Raw genomic sequence first — 21754 nt, forward strand, 5'->3', positions numbered from 1 at the left:
CTTTCCAGTAACCTTTCCATTATCTTAGCAACATGGGATATTAGAGTAATTCCCCTGCAGTTCTTCAAAACTTTCTTATCGTCTTTCTTGAAAATTGGGATGATTATTCCTTTTTGCCAATCCTCAGGGACCTCCTTATTCTCCCAGACATTCCTGAAAACCTGATATGTCCACTGCAGGCCTACAGCTCCAGCTGCCTTTATCTCCACTGAAATTTCATCTATTCCAACAGTTTTTCCATTCTTCATCTTTCTTACTGCCATTTCAATTTCATTCATTGTAATTTCTTTATCCATTTCTTCATCAACTAACTGCCTTTCCTGGTCATCCACTGAATGACTATCATCAGTTCTTATGTTCAGCAACTTCTGAAAATACTCTGTCTATTTCTTATTTCTTCTGGCTTTGTTAACATTATGCCACCTTCTTCCTTCACAAATCTGGTGTTCATTTGATCTCTCTTTTTGTACTTCTGCCTAATTTCCTCGTCCTGGAGATTTTCTACCCTTATTCGTTTACAGACAGATTTCACTTTCTCTACTCTAGGGCTAGAGATACTTAGTTCACTACAGATCATAGTGGTCTGTATCATTGAAAAATCCCCGAAAAACTTGCACATTCTTAACAGATTTCCTGAATTCGAAGTCGATTAAGATATAGTCTATTACAGATATGGTACCTCTAGCCTCCCATGTGTAGCGGTGAATAGACTTATGCTTGAATAATGTATTCGTAATAGCTACACCCATACTAGCACAGAAGTCCAGCAAACGCTTCCCATTCCTATTAGCTTCCATATCTTCCCCACATTTACCAATCACCCTTTCGTATCCTTCACTTCTATTTCCAACTCACGCATTGAAATCGCCCCTTAGCACTATCCTATCCTTGCTTGACCCTGACCACGATGTAACTCAATGCTTCATAAAACTTCAACTTCAACTTCATCCTCATCTGCACCCTCACATGATGAATACACGGAGACAATTCTCATCCTAATTCCTCCAATTGCCAAATCTACCCACATAATTCGCTCGTTTACGTGCCTAACAGAAACTATGTTCCGTGCAATGGTATTCCTGATATAGAGCCCTACCCCAGACTCTGCCCTTCCCTTTCTAACACCCGTCAAGTACACTTTATAATCTCCTATCTCTTCCTCCTTATCTCCCCTTACCCGAATATCACTTACTCCTAGCACATCCAGATGCATCCTCTTTGCTGACTCAGCCAGTTCTACCTTCTTTCTTCCATAAGCCCCATTAATATTGATAGCTCCCCATCGAATTTCATTTTGTTCACCAAGTTGTTTCCAAGGAGTCCCTCGCCTGTCAAATGGGAGTGGGACTCCCTTACTCCCATAGGTCCGAGGCTTGCTTAAAATGTTCCGAGCTTGGTAAATTCACGAAGCAGGATGCTACCCTACTTACACATAGTCCAAGTGAGAATCTCTCCTCTAACGGGTTATGGACCACCGGTGGATTGTATAGTCCTAGCCGCCTGAGCACAAGGACTCAGAATATGTCCGAGATGCCCACTCCCATTCCATAGCAACTGGTTTCCTGACTGTCAGGACCACTTACTAGGCCACTCAGCCGTTGCCCATAGTTCAAGAACTAGGACGTGACTACAGTAACCCACACCATGAACCACTATCTTGTAATAGGACTAAAATATTGAAAAGAACCAGATGAGAAAAAATATCACTCCTTAAATATGCACTAGGCCCTACTTCCTATATTAGAGTTATAACAAAGTTAAACAAGATATGACCAATGCTCTGGAGAGACAGAAAAGGAAAATTCATGCTTAGTATAAAGGTTATTTTTAAAATTATAAAATACTTTCACACACAAAATGCCGTTAATTTAATCCATACAAATATGAACACCTTTCATACAAAGTGAGTGATAAATCAAAATGTTGACATACCACTATCACTGCCGGAATTGTTGTAATTGCGAAGAGAACCTGAGCTGGAGACGTCCCGCAGTTCCCAAACATTAGTACGCCGACTTGGGCAGGGCGACTCCTGAGAGGATCGTTCCCGTTCATTACGTGTTTGCTCACGCTGCTCTCTCTGCTGCTGCACCAACCTCTCCAGACGAACAATCATAGCTCGCAATGACTAATGAAGCACAAGAATGACATTTAGAATAATCATGGAAACTAACTACATAACATTTTCTTTGTATTCTCTTAATTTTAAAAATGGATTTTAATACCTAAGCATGCTTCCACATAGTGTGTGCCTCATTTATTGCTGTTTCTCTGTAACCTTCAGTGTTTTTCTAGCATTTCTTATGAACTACTACTACTACTACTACTACTACTACTACTACTACTACTACTACTACTACTACTACTACTACCACCACCACCACCACCACCACCACTACAATAATAATAATAATAATAATAATAATAATAATAATAATAATAATAATAATAATAATAATAATGGACTATAGAAAGCTGCAGTAGACAATCGTATCTCAAAAATGGAGAGAGCTTATAGACTAACTATAAATATCTACAAGAAATGCATCTCGTGGAATGTCAAAATAAGGCATTATAACAGTCTTAAAAACAGAATGTCTCCATGCCAGCAAATGCCTCTCGATGAATTACAAGTTGGAGAAGCTGGAGATCCTAGATAAAAGAATACTATGAAAAATCTTGGGCCCAATCCAGACCGAAACCGGCTGGAAACTTCGGAACAATATTAGAAGTCGACAAAAATGTAGAGAAAATTTCAGAGACCACGAAAAATATTCCTCAGATATTTCTTCAGATTGGACAAAACCAGACTAACCAAAAAGTTATTCAACTACCTGTGGAACAAGAAGACGATGATGGCATAGATTAAGGAAGATTATAGAGATCTAGAGAAGTCCATCCAGGAACTTCAGATGTTAGACAGGAAAACATTTCAGACTATGATTCAAAATTTGGGTTTCAAGTTGAAAGAAGTATGTATGTATATTCCACGTCCCTTCCTAAACCACAGGAGCAATTTTAACCAAACTTGGTACACTTATTTACTCATCATCATTTTCATTTCTACTTGTCCAGCTCTTGCCAGGTCGGAGTGCTGATGGCATTTCTCCACCATTGCCTCTCCTTCCACCACTCCTCTTCTGTAATTTTATTCCAGTCCAGCCTTCTTTTTAAAAATATTGTTCTTGACAGAGTCCATCCATCTTTGTCTCGGCCTCCCTCTTGCCCTCTTTCCTTCTATCTTAACTTCAAACACTTGTTTTGGTATCCTTGCCTCCTCCATCTCATAACATGTCCAAACCATCTCAATTTATTCTTCTCCATCCTGTTGTTGTTGTTTGAGTCCATAGACTGGTTTGATGCAGCTCTCCATGTCACTCCAGCTCTCTATGCCAACCTATCCTGTGCTAACCTTTTCATTTCTACATAACTACTGCATCCTACATCTGCTCTAATCTGCTTGTCATATTCATACCTTGGCCTACCCCTACCGTTCTTACCACCTACACTTCCTTCTAAAACCAAATGAACAAGTCCTGGGTGTCTTAAGATGTGTCCTATCATTCTATCTCTTCTTCTCGTCAAATTTAGCCAAATTGATTTCCTCTCGCCAATTCGATTCAGTATATCTTCATTTGTGATTCAATCTATACATCTCACCTTCAGCATTCTTCTGTAACACCACATTTTAAAAGCTTCTATTCTCTTTCTTTCTTTCTTTCTTTCTGAGTTAGTTATCATCCATGTTTCACTTCCATACAATGCCACGTTCCACACGAAAGTCATCAAAAATATCTTTCTAATTCCTATATCAATGTTTGAAGTGAACAAATTTATTTTCTTAAGAAAGCTCTTCCTTGCTTGTGTTAATCTGCATTTTATGTCCTCCTTACTTCTGCCATCATTAGTTATTTTACTACCCAAATAACAATATTCATCTACTTCCCTTAAGACTTTCTTTCCTAATTTTGCCTTTTCTAGATCTAAGAATGCCATGTACGTAGGCTTGTCCTTCTTGATTTGATCCTCTAAGATCAGGCGTAAAGCCAGGATTGCTTCACGTGTTCCTACATTTCTTCTGAAGCAAAATTGATCTTCTCCTAACTCAGCTTCAACTTGTTTTCCCATTCTTCTGTAAATAATACGTGTTAAAATTTTGCAGGCATGAGATACTGAACTAATGGTGCGATAGTTTTCACACCTGTCAGCACCAGCTTTCTTGGGAATAGGTATAACAACATTCTGCCGAAAATCGGATGGGACTTCTCCTGTCTGATACCTCTTACACACTAAATGGAATAACCTTGCCATGCTGGTTTCTCCTAAGGCAGTCCAGTAATTCAGAGGGAATGTCATCAATTCCAGGTGCCTTGTTTCTATTTCTATTTAGGTCGCTCACAGCTCTGTCAAACTCTGACCTCAAAATTGGGTCTCCTATTTCATTACCATCAACAGCCTCTTCTTGTTCCAGAACCAAATAATCTACATCTGTTATTTAGTTATTTATTTATTTATTTATTTATTTATTTATTTGGGAAACCAAAACAGCGAGAAGCCGAATTACAGAGTTCTGCAAAAGAAAAATATATCTACAGTGGAGTAGCACAAGGCAAACATAAAAAATAAGTGGAAGAACAATGAGGAAAAAACATCTAATGATAAAAATAGAGGAAAAAAATTAAAAACTAACAAAATAACTGCAGAGCCACAACAATTAAGAACAAAACATAAAGACAAAAGAAACAATGAGAAAAAGTGAAGATTGAACATCAAATGAAGAGAATTTATAGCTAGGCACAGTAAGATAAATACAGATATAACACATAAGTAATGGTAAAAAAAAAAAAAAAAAAAAAAAAAAAAAAAATTGCATTATGTACAAGAGAGAGGACAGCAATGAGAAGAGAAAAAAAGGAATATGAAGAAAATGAACTAGGTTAAGTTAAGGAAGAATCGATTAAAGGAGGCATAAGAAGAAAAAAACATCCAAGTTCCTGTCAGAAGATAAAGAGTTAAGGAGGGTTGGTATGCAAATAAATAAACTTCTTTGAACGAGAGAGAGGCGGGAATACGGAATATGAAGGGGCGAATTAGTACTGGTTTTGCGAGTTGGGACAGGTAAGGCAGGTTCGGGAGAACGAAATAAACCGTTAACAGCGTTATATAGGAATCTAAGGTCAGCTACTTTCCTGCGACTAGATAATGTGCGAAGCTTTAACTTATCCAGTATCTGATTACTGCTCAAGTTTCGACAATCAGATACTCTGACTCTAACAATGGCACAGAAGAATGACTGCACGCGGTCAATGTGATTCAGATTAGTGGGTGAAGTTGTAGACCAACTAGGAGACGCGAATTCAATAATCGGTAGGATGCAAGATACATAGTAGGATTGGAGGGCGTGGATATCGGTGACGTCAGAAAAGCTATACAACAAACCGAGAAGTGACATTGCTCATGAGGTTATCTTTTGCATATGGGGGACAAACAACAATTTGCTGTCAAACAACATTATGTCATTTTGTTCTGTTAGAGTTGGGAACTGGTTACCGAGGAGAGAGTATTTACTGAGAATAGGGGATTTACGAAGCGTGATCGAAATAGAGGAACACTCGGTAGGATTAGGCTTAAGACGTCATGTGGAGCACCATTCAGAGAGCGAGTCAAGCCCACTCTGCAAGGAGTTTACTCTGATAATGAATCGATTTGTTTGAATATTTTACAGTCATCTGCAAATAGTAGAATTTCACAAGAAACGGAGGATATAGTATTAATGAGATCATCAATAAAGAAGACAAAAAGAAGTGGACCTAGGACACTGCCCTGTGGGACGCCAGAATGTACCATAACAAGAGTCGAACCGAACCCATCAAGAACCACACACTGAGTTCTGGTATTGAGGAAGCTCTGCAGGAGAGTTAGGAAGCGACCATGGATATTAAAACGTTCTAAGAGTTTATAGGAAAGAAGTACGTGGTTTATGGTATCAAAAGCCTTTGCAATAACAATGTAGCACACTCCCAGATGAGAACCGCCATTTTTAAGAGCAGATGTTGCATGATGGAGAAGAACAGCCAGATTAGTTAGGCAGGAGCTACCAGGAAGAAAACCATGCTGCTGGGATGATATATAAGGAAATGTGAAAGAAAGAAGATGCTGGTGGATAATCTTTTCACAGATGAGTGACAGGGTGGGTAATATAGAAATCGGACGATAGTTTCTGACATCAGACCTCTTTCCACTTTTAAAAACCGGAGTGATGTTAGCGATTTTCCAGTCGTCAGGAAAGTATCTGGCTAAGAAGCAACAGTTAAATATAACAGCAATGGGATGGGCAAGAGTCGTAGCAGTATTCTTAAGGAAGATAGAACTGAGACCATCTGGACCAGTAGGTTTATTTTCTGGCACCTTGATACAACTGTTGGATATGTTCCTGCCATCTTTCTGCTTTGTCTTCTTTCCCTAGAAGTGGCTTTCCATCTGAGCTCTTAATATTCATACACCTGGATTTTCTTTCTCCAAAGGTTTCCTTGATTTACCTGTATGCAGCATCTATCTTTCCTAGGACCATACAACCTTTGACATCCTTGCACTTCTCCTTCAGCCAGTCTTCCTTAGCTACCTTGCACTTTCTATCCACTTCATTCTTTAATCGCCTGTTTCTTTTCTGCCCTCTTCATTTCTAGCATTCTTGTATTTTCGACATTCATTAAACAGGTCTACTATGTCCTGAGTTATCCACTGATTCTTAGTTGATCTTTTCTTCCTTCCTAACATTTCTTCATGGTTCATGTTTGTGGATTACTGTAGTCACGTCCTAGTTCGTGAACCATGGGCAACGGCTGGGTGGCCTAGTAAGTGGTCCTGAGAGTGGGGATACCAGTTGCTATGGAATGGGAGTGGGCATCTCGGACATATTCTGAGTCATGGCCCTCCTTGTGCTCAGGCGGCTAGGACTATACAATCCACCGGTGGTCCATAACCCGTTAGAGGAGAGATCCTCACTTGGACTATGTGCAAGTAGGGCAGCATCCTGCTTCATGAATCGACCGAGCTCAGAACATTTTAAGCAAGCCTCGGACCTATGGGAGTAATTGAGCCCCACTCCCATTTGACAGGCGAGGGATTCCTTGGAAACAACTTGGCGAACAAAATGGAATTGGATGGGGAGCTATCAATATTACTGGGGCTTATGGAAGAAAGAAGGTAGAACTGGCTGAGTCAGCAAAGAGGATGCATCTGGATGTGCTAGGAGTAAGTGATATCCGGGTAAGGGGAGATAACGAGGAAGAGATAGGAGATTATAAAGTGTACTTGACGGGTGTTAGAAAGGGAAGGGCAGAGTCTGGGGTAGGGCTCTATATCAGGAATACCATTGCACGGAACATAGTTTCTGTTAGGCACGTAAATGAGCGAATGATGTGGGTAGATTTGTCAGTTGGAGGAATTAGGACTAGAATTGTGTCAGTGAATTCATCAGGTGAGGGTGCAGATGAGGATGAAGTTGACAAGTTTTATGAAGCGTTGAGTGACATCGTAGTCAGGGTCAACAGCCAGGATAGAATAGTGCTAATGGGCGATTTCAATGCAAGAGTTGGGAATAGAACTGAAGGATACGAAAGAGTGATGGGTAAATGTGGGGAAGATATGGAAGCTAATAGGAATGGGAAGCGTTTGCTGGACTTTTGTGCCAGTATGGGTTTAGCTGTTACGAATACATTCTTCAAGCATAAGGCTATTCACCGCTACATATGGGAGGCTAGGGGTACCAGATCCATAATAGACTATATCTTAACAGACTTCGGATTCAGGAAATCTGTTAGGAATGTATGAGATTTCCGGGGATTTTTCGATGATACAGACCAGTATCTCATCTGTAGTGAACTAAGTATCTCTAGGCCTAAGGTAGAGAAAGTGAAATCTTTCTGCAAACGAATAAGGGTAGAAAATCTCCAGGACGAGGAAATTAGACGGAAGTACATGGATATGATTAGTGAGAAGTTTCGAACAGTAGACAGTAAGAAGGTCCAGGATATAGAAAGTGAATGGGTAGCATATAGGGATGCTGTAGTAGAAACAGCAAGGGAATGCCTAGGAACAACTGTGTGTAAAGATGGGAAAAGGCGAACATCTTGGTGGAATGATGAAGTGAGAGCAGCTTGTAAACGTAGAAAGAAGGCTTATAAGAAATGGCTCCAAACAAGGGCCGCGGCAGACAGAGAATTGTATGTAGATGAAAGAAACAGAGCGAAACAAATAGTTGTTGAATCCAAAAAGAAGTCATGGGATGATTTTGGTAACAACCTGGAAAGGCTAGCTCAAGCAGCAGGGAAACCTTTCTGGACAGTAATAAAGAATCTTAGGAAGGGAGGGAAAAAGGAAATGAACAGTGTTTTGAGTAATTCAGGTGAACTCATAATAGATCCCAGGGAATCACTGGAGAGGTGGAGGGAATATTTTGAACATCTTCTCAATGTAAAAGGAAATCATCCTGGTGGTGTTGTGAACAGTGAAGCTCATGGGGAGGAGGAAAATGATGTTGGTGAAATTATGCTTGAGGAAGTGGAAAGGATGGTAAATAAACTCCATTGTCATAGGCAGCAGGAATAGATGAAATTAGACCTGAAATGGTGAAGTATAGTGGGAAGGCAGGGATGAAATGGCTTCATAGAGTAGTAGAATTAGCGTGGAGTGTTGGTAAGGTACCTTCAGATTGGGCAAAAGCAGTAATTGCCCCTATCTATAAGCAAGGGAACAGGAAGGATTGCAACAACTATCGAGGATCTCACTGATTAATATATCAAGCAAAGTATTCACTGGCATCTTGGAAGGGAGGGTGCGATCAGTCGTTGAAAGGAAGTTGGATGAAAACCAGTGTGGTTTCAGACCACAGAGAGGCTGTCAGGATCAGATTTTCAGTATGCGCCAGGTAATTGAAAAATGCTACGAGAGGAATAGGCAGTTGTGTTTATGTTTCGTAGATCTAGAGGAAGCATACGACAGGGTACCGAGGGAAAAGATGTTCGCCATATTGGGGGACTATGGAATTAAAGGGAGATCATTAAAATCAATCAAAGGCATTTATGTTGACAATTGGGCTTCAGTGAGAATTGATGGTAGAATGAGTTCTTGGTTCAGGGTACTTACAGGGGTTAGACAAGGTTGTAATCTTTCACCTTTGCTGTTCGTAGTTTACATGGATCATCTGCTGAAAGGTATAAATTGGCAAGGAGGGATTCAACCAGTTAGGTGGAAATGTAGTAAGCAGTCTGGCCTATGCTGACGACTTGGTCTTAATGGCAGAATATGCCAAAAGCCTGCAGTCTAATATCTTGGAACTTGAAAATAGGTGCAATGTGTATGGTATGAAAATTAGCCTCTCGAAGACTAAATTGATGTCAGTAGGTAAGAAATTCAACAGAATTGAATGTCAGATAGGTGATACAAAGCTAGAACAGGTCGATAATTTCAAGTAATTAGGTTGTGCGTTCTCCCAGGATGGTAATATAGTAAGTGAGATTGAATCAAGCTGTAGTAAAGCTAATGCAGTGAGCTCGCAGTTGCGATCAACAGTATTCTGTAAGAAGGAAGTCAGCTCCCAGACAAAACTATCTTTACATCGGTCTGTTTTCAGACCAACTTTGCTTTACGGGAGCAAAAGCTCGGTGGACTCAGGATATCTTATTCATAAGTTAGAAGTAACAGACATGAAAGTAGCAAGAATGATTGCTGGTACAAACAGGTGGGAACAATGGCAGGATGGTATGTGGAATGAGGAGATAAAGGCCAATTTAGGAATGAACTCGATGGATGAAGCTGTACGCATAAACCGGCGTCGGTGGTGAGGTCATGTGGGGCGAATGGTGGAGGATAGGTTACCTAGGAGAATAATGGACTCTGCTATGGAGGGTAAGAGAAGTAGAGGTAGACCATGAAGACGATGGTTAGACTCGGTTTCTAACGATTTAAAGATAAGAGGTATAATAGAACTAAATGAGGCCACAACACTAGTTGCAAATCGAGGATTGTGGCGACGTTTAGTAAATTCACAGAGGCTTGCAGACTGAACGCTGAAAGGCATAACAGTCTATAATGATAATGTATGTAACATTTCTTCAGCAGCCCTACTGACTTCATTTTTCATGACTATCCACTCTTCCTCTATTGTGTTTCCTTCAGCCTTTTCATTTAGTCCTTTTGCAACATGTTCCTTGAAACAATCCCTCACATTCTTTTCTTTCAACTTGTCTAGATCCCATCTTTTCGCATTCTTTCCTTTCTTCAATTTCTTCAGCTTCAGATGGCACTTCATGACCAACAAGTTGTGGTCGAGTCCACGTCTGCTCCTGGGAAAGTTTTGCAATCCAACACCTGGTTTCTGAATCTCTGCCTAATAATAATGAAGTCCATTTGATACCTTCCAGTGTCCCCAGGTCTCGTCCACGTATAAAGCCGTTGTTTGTGGTGTTTGAACCAAGTATTGGCAAGGACTAAATTATGATCAGTGCAGAATTCAACCAGCCAACTTTCTCTTTTGTACCTTTGCCCAAATCTGAATTCTCCTACTATATTACTTTCTCTTCCTTGGCCTACCACTGCATTCCAGTCTCCCATCACAATTAGATTCTCGTCACCTTTTACATATTGTATTAAGTCTTCTATCTCTTCATATATTTTTTCGATTTCCTCGTTATCCGGAACATCCTATGGAACGAACAAGTTCCCTTAAGATCAGAGTGGATTCTATTCCAATCATACTTCACCCCCATACTAACATATGGTCTAGAAACCTGCAGAACAGCCCAACAAGTGGATAGCAAACTACAAGCCGCAGAAATGAAGTTCCTACGTACTATGGTACAGAAGACAAAAAGGGGCAGGGTAAGGAATGAAAGAATAAGGGAGGAAGCTTGTGTGTACCCATCCCTGAATGAAAAAGTGACAAGGGCCCGTTTGAAATGGTTTGGCCATGTTGAACGACTGGACGATGGAAGGACAGCAAAACAATGGCTACACACAGTCGTGGCCGGAAAACGACCGGTAGGAAGACCTAGGAAGAGATGGCTGGACCAAGTGAAAGAGGACATAGGAACAAGAGGAGTCAGCTGCAATGTCGTCTTCAGAGAAGAGTGGTACATGGACAGACAGAAGTGGAGAGTGCTTCGTAAACCACACCCGGGCAACTGGAGTGGAAAACTGATGATGTTGATGATTCATTCAAATTATGTGGTCCCGCCAGGATATCAATTAAATCAGGTTTTAAAAGTCCTGCATTATCCGTTCTTCGAAAAAATGATCTCTTGCATCAACTGTCCAGAAATTTAAGTCCCACCAAGCGTTTTTCAAGAAACAGCATCTCACGAAAGGATAGCTACGACATACCTACGGATCTGGCATTAACGTCCTGTCATTGTGACAATAATTAGAGCACGTACTGTACTGGGAAAGTACCTAGTGGTGAAAATGCATGAGGAGTCATCTTAGCATAGCATTCAGTTGGTATTATTTAGGGAAACCTCAGAAATCATAAAGCAGAGTGTGGCTGCAGTAATTGGAAGGAGACAGCGCATTCCGACAGCTCTACTTGAAGACTGAACAAGTTTTGTCAAATGCTCACGCTTGTAAAACATGTGCATTATGTCCAGAGTTAGATGTTTATTTATGACTTTTTTCGATTGTATCGCCAAGCAGATTTTCAACGATAAGATATCTATTAGGTTCAACCTTTTCAATACTAATTAGGTACGCGTTTATGTTACAAATACCTTATGACTTTTTTCGATTGTATCGCCAAGTAAATTTTCAACGATAAGATATCTATTAGGTTCAACCTTTTCAATACTAATTAGGTACGTGTTTATGTTACAAATACCTTTTATTCAACTTGGGGACTGGTTTCGACATATATAATGTCATCATCAGCCATAAAATCCTATATATATAAAGCCACAAGGCTGACTTACTGACTTCTAAGTGAGCTAGGAACTTGAAATTCGGCAATCTGATAGCTATTAGGCTGCAACCCAAGGGAAAATTCCATAAAGTTGAAGTTTTTCATATTTAGCCCCCCTTGCGCCCAATCAAAGTATCGGGCTAAAATTTCGTGTTAGACCCTTCTAGATGAGCTAGGAACTTGAAATTCGACGATCTGATAGCTATTAGGCTGGAACCCAAGGAAAAATTCCAAAAAGTTGACATTTTTCATAATTAGCCCCCCTTCCGCCCAATCAAATTATCGGACTGAAATTTCATGTTAGACCTTTCCAGAGGAGCTAGGAACTTGAAATTCGGCAATCTGATAGCTATGAGGCTGCAACCCAAGGAAAAATTCCAAAAAGTTGAAATTCTCCATATTACCCCCCTTCCGCCCAATCAAATTATCGGACTGAAGTTTCGTGTTAGATCCTTCCAGATGAGCTAGGAACTTTAAATTCGGCAATCTGATAGCTATTAGGCTGCAACCCAAGGGAAAATTCCATAAAGTTGAAGTTTTTCATATTTAGCCCCCCTTGCGCCCAATCAAAATATCGGGCTAAAATTTCGTGTTAGACCCTTCCTGATGAGCTAGGAACTTGAAATTCCACGTTCTGATAGCTAGTAGGCTGTAACCCAAGATAAAATTCCAAAAAGTTCAATTTTTTATATTTAGCCCCCACTTTCGGCAATCTGATAGCTATTAGGCTGGAACCTAAGGAAAAATTCCAAAAAGTTGACATTTTTCATAATTAGCCCCCCTTCTGCCCAATCAAATTATCAGACTGAAATTTCATGTTAGACCTTTCCAGAGGAGCTAGGAACTTGAAATTCGGCAATCTGATAGCTATTAGGCTGCAACCCAAGGAAAAATTCCAAAAAGTTGAAATTCTCCATGTTACCCCCCTTCCGCCCCAATCAAATTATCGGACTGAAATTTCATGTTAGACCCTTCCAGATGAGCTAGGAACTTGAAATTCGACGATGATAGCTATTAGGCTGTAACCCAAGATAAAATTCCAAAAAGTTCAATTTTTTGTATTTAGCCCCCACAACAAATCAAAATATCGGACTCAAATTTCGTGTTACACCCCTCCGCCCAATCAAATTATTGGACTCAAATTTCGTGTTAGACCCTTATAGCCGGTAATCTGATACCCATTACACTGTAACCAAAGGAAAAATCCCGGAAAGTTCCAATTTTTTATATTTAGGCCCCCCGCTCAATCGAATTACCGGACTCAAATTTCGTGTTAGACCCTTCCAGCCAGCAATCTGATACCTATTAGGCTGTAACCCAAAATATAATTCCAAAAAGGTCAAATTTTGAATATTTACCCCCTCCACCACCCAATCAAAATATCGGACTCTAATTTCGGGTTAGACCATTCCAGATGAGCTAGGAACTTGAAATTTGGCAATATTATAGCTATTAGCCTGTAACCTACGGAAAAATTCCAAAAAATTGAAATTTTAATTTCAGCCCCCATCCCCCCAAACAAAATGGCGGTCGCCATGATGCAGTGCCCTACAAAATTAAAAAAGTAGCAATGCTCTAGATCCAGGCCTGTAACCGACGTAGAAGTTGCTAGAAGATCTAATATTTAACATTTCACCCACTAAAAAATTCGAAATCTTAAGCCAAATTTAATGACGGTGCAGACTTTCGTTTCGAGGTATCTTGTGGCTGAATGGTAATTGCTATCAATAAATGGATTGCACTTTCGGGTCCTAAAATGAAGAAATCTACAACTTTGGTCTTATGACTTTTTGTCGTATCTCGACCCCTTCCACCTCAGATTGAGCTTCATTTTCCCGGTTTTGGAAAATTTTGTTAAATTCCCATAAATCATTTTAATGATTCACACACTCATAAAACAGAGAGATGCATGAAATTCAGCACGCTCGTTGGCACAACCATGGGCCATACGCAGAATGGCTTTAATTATTCTAGCTGCCCTAAATGTACAGGAAGACGGAAGGAATATATGGAAACACTAATCAAATTTCAGCATAATTAATGTTTCCCAAGCAATTTATGGTGAATTCCATGGAGATACGGCAAAACATCAAATAACCAAAATTCTAGGTCGTTTCATCGTCGACCTGCCTGCCAAGCCCCAAGACTCTAGCTGTCTGCTAAAATGGCAAAATTATTTTTCAACTGGTGTTAAGCGGACGAAATTTCATATGGATCGAAACGTTTACCCCTTTCTATGGTATAAATAGGCGAGATATGAGAAAATGCCTCAGACAGTAATATAGGCGACCAAAAGGGAAGTCTAATGGCGCAATCCGTATCTCGATACAACTTACCGTTTGGCCGCAATAAATTTCCAAATGAAAGTCTGCACTATTTAGCGTGCACATTCCCTGGCCCTATCGGCAATCTGATATTAGGTTGTAACCCAGTGAAAAATTCCAATAAGTTAAAATTTTTAATTTTTACCCCTCCCTGCCAAACAAAATTGCGGATGCTGTTTCCTGGTGCACCAGAAAATTGAAATGTGGTGAAATTATAGTTGTTACTCTGTAACTTTTACATTTACCTCTGAAGGTATCGAAATATTCAGGCAAATTTCATGCAGTTGCAGACCTTCGTTTTGAAGTACCTTCTGCCTGAACAGTAATTCCAATCAAAACTGGATAGCACTTTCTGTCCCGGGAATTTATGCGATGTATAAATTTGGTCCTATGAAAGTTTCAAGAATCTAGCTGACTATTAAGTGAATAAAATAATTTTTCAAGTTGTGAAAGTTGCGCCAGATCGAAAAGTTTACTCCTATCCATACAATAAGTGGCCAATGTACTATAAAACATAGCACCAAAGAAGCCGGTGGTAAAAGGTCCGTCCGTTGGCAGAGTCCGCTTGTCGATGCCACATACCGTTTCTCCAGAGTCCATTTCGAAATGTCCAATTGTAATGTGGAGTACACGGGGGGTTTGGGGGCAGAGCCCCCAACGAGCGAAAGCGAGTCACAAATATATAATCTGTAACTGACCATTCACACAGGTGATCTCAGTTCAATACGGAAACATTAATGAAGTTCATATCTTTAAATAAGCAGATTTTCAGTGTTTCTTTCAGGGTGCAATATAGTCAATGGGCTTTCAAATAGGAATAAAAATATCACAAATCTAGTATTCTGATATGGTCGGACACAATTATGTAATTATGTTCTCTTGAGACCAGAACAGATGTTGCACCTTGCATATATAAAAACATGGGAGGTTCTGGGACTGCCTATTACTGTTTTGGTCCTAATATAAAATTGATTTTTATGTTTATTTTTTTTTAAATGTTAAAATATTCTTATAAAAACTAGTTGTTTTATATGCACAGCATAATATTTTAGAAGTTTTTACCATTTCCTACTCGTACTGGCTTGTGGAGCAAGTGTCTCAACGAGCTTTCCAGCTGAGTTCAAGGCCATGAATAACCAAAATTTCTGGAGTTTGAATTATTTTTCCCTTTCCAATTTACTTGTGATTAGTGACGGGTAGAATAGAATATAATGCATTCACAAAATACTGAGAATCGATACTTACATTCAAAACTATATTCTCGAGTTCAACATACCTTTAAAAGTCATTGTAGACCTAATATATGCAATAAAAGACTTCCAGAAACTTACTACACACAGTTTATTACTGGTGACCAAATTAAAATGGAAAATAAAAACAGAACAGATTTCAATATCATGTTGGACACTTTTGCATTGGATGTGTTTATTTAATTAGATTAGAGAATTAAAAACTACTCGTGATCAATTGTTGTTTGGCTCAGAGTTATCTGTTAGATATTTTTCAATGAGCTTGGCTGATAAAAGTTGCTGACCTGAAAGAAGTTTTCATGGAAAACTGACAAAGCTTCCCCAGTAAAACTGAATGTTAAGTATCAAGATTTTCATTATTGTGATGTTTAGCCAAATTGTTGATGGTTTTCATTCATTCCCGGATTTTCAGTTTTCTTGTATTGTAATTTGTTTCCCTAGAGTCCCTCCAAAAACTGAGAATCAAGGTTCCACTGTAAACACAAATGGCAAATATGAGAAAAATAATCTGTGTTCTAAGATCTCTGTTGCTGTTATACACTCACTGACTTTCATACATACCATACAGTTAAGCTAAAGTTACACAAATAACCTCCAAGAAGACAGCATTTGATATAAGCTACTGTTATCAAAATTTGTAAATCTATATATATAAAATAAGAGTTTTGTCTGTACACTGCTCAGAATTTGAAAAGAATGGTATTTCTGTATAGGCCATGTCCATAGTAACAAGAAAATGCACTTTTTACTTTTCCGTAATTTCTGTCTGTCTGTCTGTCTGTCTGTATGTATGTATGTATGTATGTATGTATGTATGTATGTATGTATGTACACGCATCACGACAAAACGGCTGAAGAGAATTTAATGAAAATCGGTATGTGAAGTCAGGGGATGAGCTACTACAATCTAGGCTAAAAATCATTTCACTGAGTGAAATGGTAGTTTAAGGGAAGGCCTAAAATTTAATTCTCGAATATTTATATTATTAGTGATCCTTTTGATAAATACTACATAACTAAAGTTATATAGAATTAAATTTCTGATCATGTATGTCATACATTGTTACCGTACCGGCTTTGATAACACACATATTCATGAATTTGTATTTTTGTTACCAAGTCCATATCAATGCCGAGGCATGAGAAAACGAGTTAACAGAATTTAATGAAAGTCAGTGTATAGAGTCAGGGAATAAGAAACTACAGTCTAAGTTATAAACAATTTTATTCTCCTTGGATTACATTATAGTTTAGGGGAAGGTGCCTTAAATTTAATTTTTAAATATCTATTTTATTGGCCCCATCGAAAAGTACGACATAACAAAAGTTTTAGAGAATACAATTTTCGACCATTTATGTTTTATTCAATGTTACCGTACCTACTATGATAAGAGTGGTATTTCAGAGTCGGAAGAAACCTAAATGTGAAGGCCTACAATATTGAAAGCGTATAACATTGATCAACAATAACATTACATTGACCATTGTTTGTGGTGTTCTTTGTCTCTTACGTTGCCGCTCAACTCCTGCGCACCGAGTATAACAGCTTGACTGAATACTGGCGGGAAATAGCTGGGGAGTTTGAAAACTTTCTTCTTTAGCATGTCATTCCCCTGGTTCGTACATTTTCTGATACCGTACTGCTGGTACGTAACTCACTGCTTCATCATAGTATGATGCTTGTTGTTTTTGAAGGGGCCTAACATCCAGGGTCATCGGTCTTCATCATAGTATTCCAGCTATTCGATCCCTACTCTGACACGCTGTTTTGAATGAGCAGTGTGCACTCTTAAGGCAGAGACTCACTTAGTAGTAGTAGTAGTAGTAGTAGTAGTATGACCTGGTCTAGAATTACAATTTAGGCATATTCCAAATTATAGCGCCACAATTCACTAAATAACTCAAAATTCAACCCTGAAAAAAGCCATTTCTTAAAAAGAGCTTCTTCCTCTTAACTTTTATTAAATTCTACATTCATTTTATTCAAAATTAGCAGTGAGTAGGTTTCTCCTCTGGCTTGGAGGAAAAAACTGCCTCCAAGTCAGATTTTTCCGCCGCCAGTGTAGTGAATTGAGATTTTCCGACTCATCGGAAAGATTAGTAAAAGGGCATAGTTTTTGTCATGCGACTCTCCACTATTCGAGCCTGCACCCCCGAAAAAAAGACCAAGAGTGTTCACGGATCACAGCTGTCTGCGGCCTGGTCATTCCAGCTCTAGAACTTTGGACTGTTAGATCGGTAGCGTAGTACTGTTCGTTAAAAGTGAGAAAATGTATGGTTTTTCATTTTATTGAGTATTTCATGTGAAATCATTGCTTTTACTCGCGTCATTCCTACTGACGTCATTGTAATGACCTATGTTCATTTCAGTTAGGAAAACCATTAAGACAGTCTTTTTGAGGATGTAAAAAGGCAGGTGGAGAGTGAGTGTCTGCCATTATAATGCAATTCCCCAACATGATTGTGACTGATGGTAGGCAGCGGGCCTACCATTACAATGAGAATTCCCTAACACAGTCTTCATATGAGAAAAGATGTTTGGTGATTTCTCCGTCCCGTTTCTAGGGTAAAGTTAAGAGCTATGCAATTTAATACAGACTTGCTCACAACGTGTACTCTACCTAACCTACAATTCTGTATACAATGTAGAATTCCGTAGCGAAGCACAAGTACATCAGCTAGTTCTTATATAAAATGAGAAATGTGTAAACATAAGTTTAAAATATTAATAAAATATGATAATAAACAACAAAATATCTTGAATTCACAAGATTCCTGACATGCCAAAGATCCCTTAGCAACAAAGCCAGTCTTTCTGTAGAAGAAATAGAAAACATCACAACACTATATTAAAAGTGAAAGGAATATGTTACCATTTAATAATCAGAAAACCAGAAATAGAAGTAGTAAACAAGTAACAACAGGATAATCTTTTACATCACATAAATATTTGGAGTTGATCCTCCAGTGAAGTTGTCTAGTTGCTGCCTTCTTGTAACACCTGTTAAGAACACCTAATAATAACCTGTCTCTTCTTCATTATCACCCCTTACCCTAAACAAATTTTATAATTTGATGTAACACAGGACCTAAGTAGTAAAATGAAGAATGATCCCAAACTTGTAATCTTAATAACAATGCTACAAAATGAATACACTCTTATACTGCACGAACCTCTGAAGTTGAAGTCTCCTGCTGTCCACTGCTGCCATTGCAACTACCACCTTCCTGTCTAGTTGTATTTGATTGAGGAAGCTGTTTTGGTGCGGATGATGTACTTGCTCCTTCACTTGATACTTGACTGTTTGAAGACATAGCTGAACTGTGACTTGACTGGACTCCAGTTCCACCAGCATCACACCTTTTGCCATCGCTATCCATAGCAGCTGCACTAGTCCTACTGTTATGATCACTTGGACCAGGCTGAGCACAGTCTTGACTAGAAATAAAATACCCTGAACCACTTTCAGAGCCATGACTTCCACTTGAGCCTTCACCTGAGCCATGACTTCCACTTGAGCCTTCACCTGATTTAGGAATGTGTGGACCAAGTCTTGATCTGGTGCTATCAGTTTGCTCTTGAACTGCTCCTTGCATTGTAACATTGTTAGCTTCTTGCCTGGGTGCCTGGTTGTTCTTATTTTCAGAGATGTCAGCAGAATTTATTGAACCAACCTATGAGAAACACAAGAACCTCCATTAGTAGATAAAAATGCAGTAAAACATAACATTGAGATAAAATTAGACTTTTTATGTTACTAATCAATAAACAGTTCAGATAGGAACAAAGCAGCCTCAATGAAAATTCTATTTCGTAAATTAATAGACTAGGTTCCATGTCTGAAAACACGTTCATCATCAAATTTACAAGCCACTTCAAGATGGCAGTGGAGCAGAAAGAAATTCAACCATATGGATCAAACTTTTACATAAGCAAATCACAAAGCATTGAAGTTTAAAACAATGGGATGAATGTGTGTGCATCTCCAGACAGGTATGTTGCAAAGCCAAGATGTTAATTTCCTACTGACTAAACAATGGCCTTCTATCTTTCCTTCAAATGAGACTTTTTTCTGGGTTTTATAATTGTTAGCAATTCTTTGTACTGGATCTTATTACCAGCTATGTATTAGTAATCTCCACTCAAGAGATATGGAGAATTCTTCTACATACACACATTTGAAAAGCTTCAAGGTATTTTATGATATGTGCCTCAACATTTTCCATCCCAAGTCCAAGTTAATTTGGAAGTCAACATATTTTCCACTTTTACAATCAGGAGTTAACATGGATTTCAAATACCACTCTCTCTCCCAGCTTTGAGTTCAGTTAGAAACTGCAGTTCCATTGCTCAACAGGAGTTGGTATCATAGAACAGTACCCTGTGAAGTCTACAGTCAATTGCGCTTATCACTTTACAGCATTCTTACGATAATTCTATGACTTGCGTTCATGGTAGTTGTCCTTTGTCTTCCTATGTGTCTCCACCCGGGTGTAATGAAACAATGATGGAGGACGATAAGACGCAGCTACTACACTAACACACCTAAAAGTTACTTAGTTCCCGTAAAAGAGGTGAGGGATAACTATTGTTAATTTTAATAATAATAATAATAATAATAATAATAATAATAATAATAATAATAATAATAATGTTAAAGTAAAGTTTCAACCCAACAGGAAGAAAACCAAAACAATCAGAAACCCAAGAATCGACCCTGAATTTCTGAGACAGAACTCAGACAATTTCCTTGCGAATATCTCCAACGATGCTCCTTCAAACTGGCTAGAACTCAAGGACACACTCTTGAAAGCTTCACAAAACATCAGCAATCCCCCAAGGAAACGCAAACACAGGTGGTGGAACGACACCTGTGACAAGGCCATAGAAGTCAGAATTAGGTCCTGGCTAAACTGGAGTTCCCATAAAACTGATCAAAATCGTGATGAATTCTTCAAAACACAGAAACAAACCTCAAAAATCATCAGATCTGAAAAACGAAAATATGATCAAAACAGACTGGTAGAAATAGAAGAAGATTTCAAGAAAAACAATACACGGAACTTCTACAGAACATTCAGAGAAGAATTATCCAATTACCAGGCACCTAGTCTCTGTTTCAAACGTACAGATGGGACTTTAGAAACAAGTAATAAGGGAAATTGTGAACTCCTAGCAAACCATTTCATGGACCTTTTAAACTGTGAATCTCCAAAGGAACAATTCACCTATGAAAAACCAACACCTAATCCAGATTCAGAACCCCCCACATTACAAGAAGTCAAACAAATAATCAGAGATTTAAAAGACAACAAAGCACCAGGAGAAGATGGAATAATCGCTGAAATGTTGAAAATTGGTGGTGACAAACTGGCCCACAGTATTCAAAAAATCTTACAGGACATTTGGTTTTCTGAAGAAATTCCGGAGGATTGGAAATGTGCATTGATTCACCCACTTCACAAGAAAGGAGACAAATCAGATATTAATAACTACAGAGGAATTTCTCTCCTCTCACTCGTATATAAAATCTTCTCTAAAGCTCTACTTAATAGATTAGAGAAACAAACAGACCACCTGATCGGAGATTATCAGGCTGGATTCCGAAAAGGGAGATCCTGCGCAGAACAAATCCTAAACCTAAAAACCATACTACAGATTCGCAAAACCAAACAAACAGTAATCACCTTTGTTGACTTCAAAAAAGCGTATGATTCCATAGATCGGCAGACCCTGTTCAACATACTAGAGGAATTTCAAGTCGACAGGAAAACGAGGGAATTGATTAAACAAACTCTGACCAACACAACATCAAAAGTTAAGTTCTTGGGAGAAATTTCTGAACCGTTCGAAATCAGAACTGGCGTCCGACAGGGAGATGGACTATCCCCACTACTATTCAATTTAGTTTTGGAAAAAGTGATTCGTGAATGGAGAAAAGAAACTAAAGGTATAAACATTGGCAGACTTCTTAAAGACAAAATTCACCTTGACTGCTTAGCTTTCGCAGATGACCTTGCGATCCTTTCGAACAACAGACAAGAAGCAATCCAATCCATAGAAAAATTGAATGAAATAGCCGCAAAAACCGGACTTCAAATTTCATTTGAAAAGACGCAGTTTATGGAAGGAACTAAATCAAGATTCGACAATCAACCATTAATCACCAATTGTGGAATAATTTCCCAAGTAGACAAATTCAAGTATCTAGGTGAAACACTGATCA

General features: G+C 38.8%; 1 protein-coding gene across 4 annotated transcripts in view; it reads right to left on the reverse strand.

Moving 5' to 3' along the window:
* The window catches only part of LOC136877569 (serine-rich adhesin for platelets), a 467126-nt gene that overhangs the window by 192708 nt on the left and 252664 nt on the right, over window positions 1-21754 (reverse strand). For all 4 annotated transcript variants that reach the window (XM_067151717.2, XM_067151719.2, XM_067151715.2 and 1 more), the window contains 2 exons: window positions 18702-19202; window positions 1933-2128 (listed from right to left, as the gene is read on the reverse strand). In XM_067151717.2, the coding sequence (XP_067007818.2) occupies window positions 1933-2128; window positions 18702-19202 (697 nt within the window). The remainder of the gene's footprint in view (window positions 1-1932; window positions 2129-18701; window positions 19203-21754) is intronic.

Source organism: Anabrus simplex, chromosome 7 (genome assembly GCF_040414725.1).
Source record: "Anabrus simplex isolate iqAnaSimp1 chromosome 7, ASM4041472v1, whole genome shotgun sequence".
Taxonomy (NCBI): domain Eukaryota; kingdom Metazoa; phylum Arthropoda; class Insecta; order Orthoptera; family Tettigoniidae; genus Anabrus; species Anabrus simplex.